This window comes from Myotis brandtii, unplaced genomic scaffold (assembly GCF_000412655.1).
Source record: "Myotis brandtii unplaced genomic scaffold, ASM41265v1 scaffold2089, whole genome shotgun sequence".
In the NCBI taxonomy this organism is placed as follows: Eukaryota; Metazoa; Chordata; class Mammalia; order Chiroptera; family Vespertilionidae; genus Myotis; species Myotis brandtii.
In genome coordinates this window covers 238,475-239,553 of record NW_005357800.1, presented here as the reverse complement: position 1 = coordinate 239,553, position 1,079 = coordinate 238,475, and the positions used below count along the sequence as shown (strand labels likewise).

Below are 1,079 nucleotides of genomic sequence, written 5' to 3'. Positions count from 1 at the left end.
TCCGGGCCCCGGAGGCGGCGTGCTGGGAGGGCCGCAGCCGGTCTCGTTGCAAATGGGGTCCGGGCACCCCATTTCCTCAGGGAGCACTGTTCGCACCTGCGCAGTGGGTTGTCGCTGAGCTGCCTTGGCCAGTAGGGATTCGTGACCCTGAGTGGCCAGTAGGACGCGCGTCCTCCTCCCTGTGGTGTGGACACAGGGGCGACTCGGGCCGCGCCCCCGCAGCTGGGTCACGTGGGGCGTCTGGGTCTTGGCACCTGATGCCCCCGGTCTCGGCAGGCACTGAGCTCATTCAGGGAAGCACCTAGGCCCTGCCCTCGGGTTGGACATCAGCCCCCCTTCTGTTGTTGGGGAGCGTTGCTGAGTGGTTTCCTCCCTGGTCACTTGTCACTTCAGGACTCAGTTTACAGGGGGTCCCCGCAGGGCCCTCCCGCTAGCCCGCCTGCCTTTCCCACGCCCGCCCCAGCGGTTACTGCGCGGCTCAGAATAGGCCCCAAGCACTCGGAGGGTGATGTCCGCGGAGGGGGCGCAGATCTGTCACGGACAGAGTGTCCGGCAGTGCCCGTGTGACTGAGCCTGTGGGGTTGTACACTGGGGGGTGCCTGCCCACCCCACTCCGGCCTGGGCGTGTAGGTAGGACAGGTGCTCACATGACAGATGCTCATGCAGCCTTACCCCCGCTGCGAGGTCCAGGCACCAGACCCTGGGTTAGGGCTGGACCTGCTCAACCCACACAGCCGGCCACAGGCCCCCAGGACGTCAGACCTGGTCAGATAGGACTGTAGTGAAGCCCGGAGGCCACAGGGGTCCAGAGCCCGCGGTGGGTGTGCCCCCTCAGCCTCTCTCTTCCTGCAGCTCAGAGCTCCGGTGCCGTGGAGGAGATGCTAGACCAGGAGAACAGGCGGATGGCTGATAGCCTGGCCTCCAAGGTCACCAGGCTCAAATCGGTCAGTAGTGGACCACTGTCGCTCCAGCTGGCACCCTGGAGCGGGGGCCCAAGGGGGTAGAGGCCTGGAAGGGTTTCATGGGCTTCCCACCTGTGTGAGGCCCAGGTGACACCTGGACCTGACCCTGGTGGTGGC

The 1,079-nt window shown here is 66.2% G+C and overlaps 2 protein-coding genes across 2 annotated transcripts in view; one reads left to right on the top strand and one right to left on the bottom strand.

Moving 5' to 3' along the window:
- Positions 1–662, bottom strand: part of RIC8A (RIC8 guanine nucleotide exchange factor A) — a 6,790-nt gene extending 6,128 nt beyond the window's left edge. Inside the window, exon 1 of the mRNA XM_014539195.1 lies at positions 648–662. Coding sequence (XP_014394681.1) covers positions 648–662 — 15 coding nt within the window. The remainder of the gene's footprint in view (positions 1–647) is intronic.
- Positions 9–1,079, top strand: part of BET1L (Bet1 golgi vesicular membrane trafficking protein-like) — a 3,471-nt gene continuing 2,400 nt past the window's right edge. The window contains exon 1 of the mRNA XM_014539189.1: positions 9–944. Within this exon, the coding sequence (XP_014394675.1) occupies positions 879–944 (66 nt within the window). The 5' untranslated portion in view covers positions 9–878. The remainder of the gene's footprint in view (positions 945–1,079) is intronic.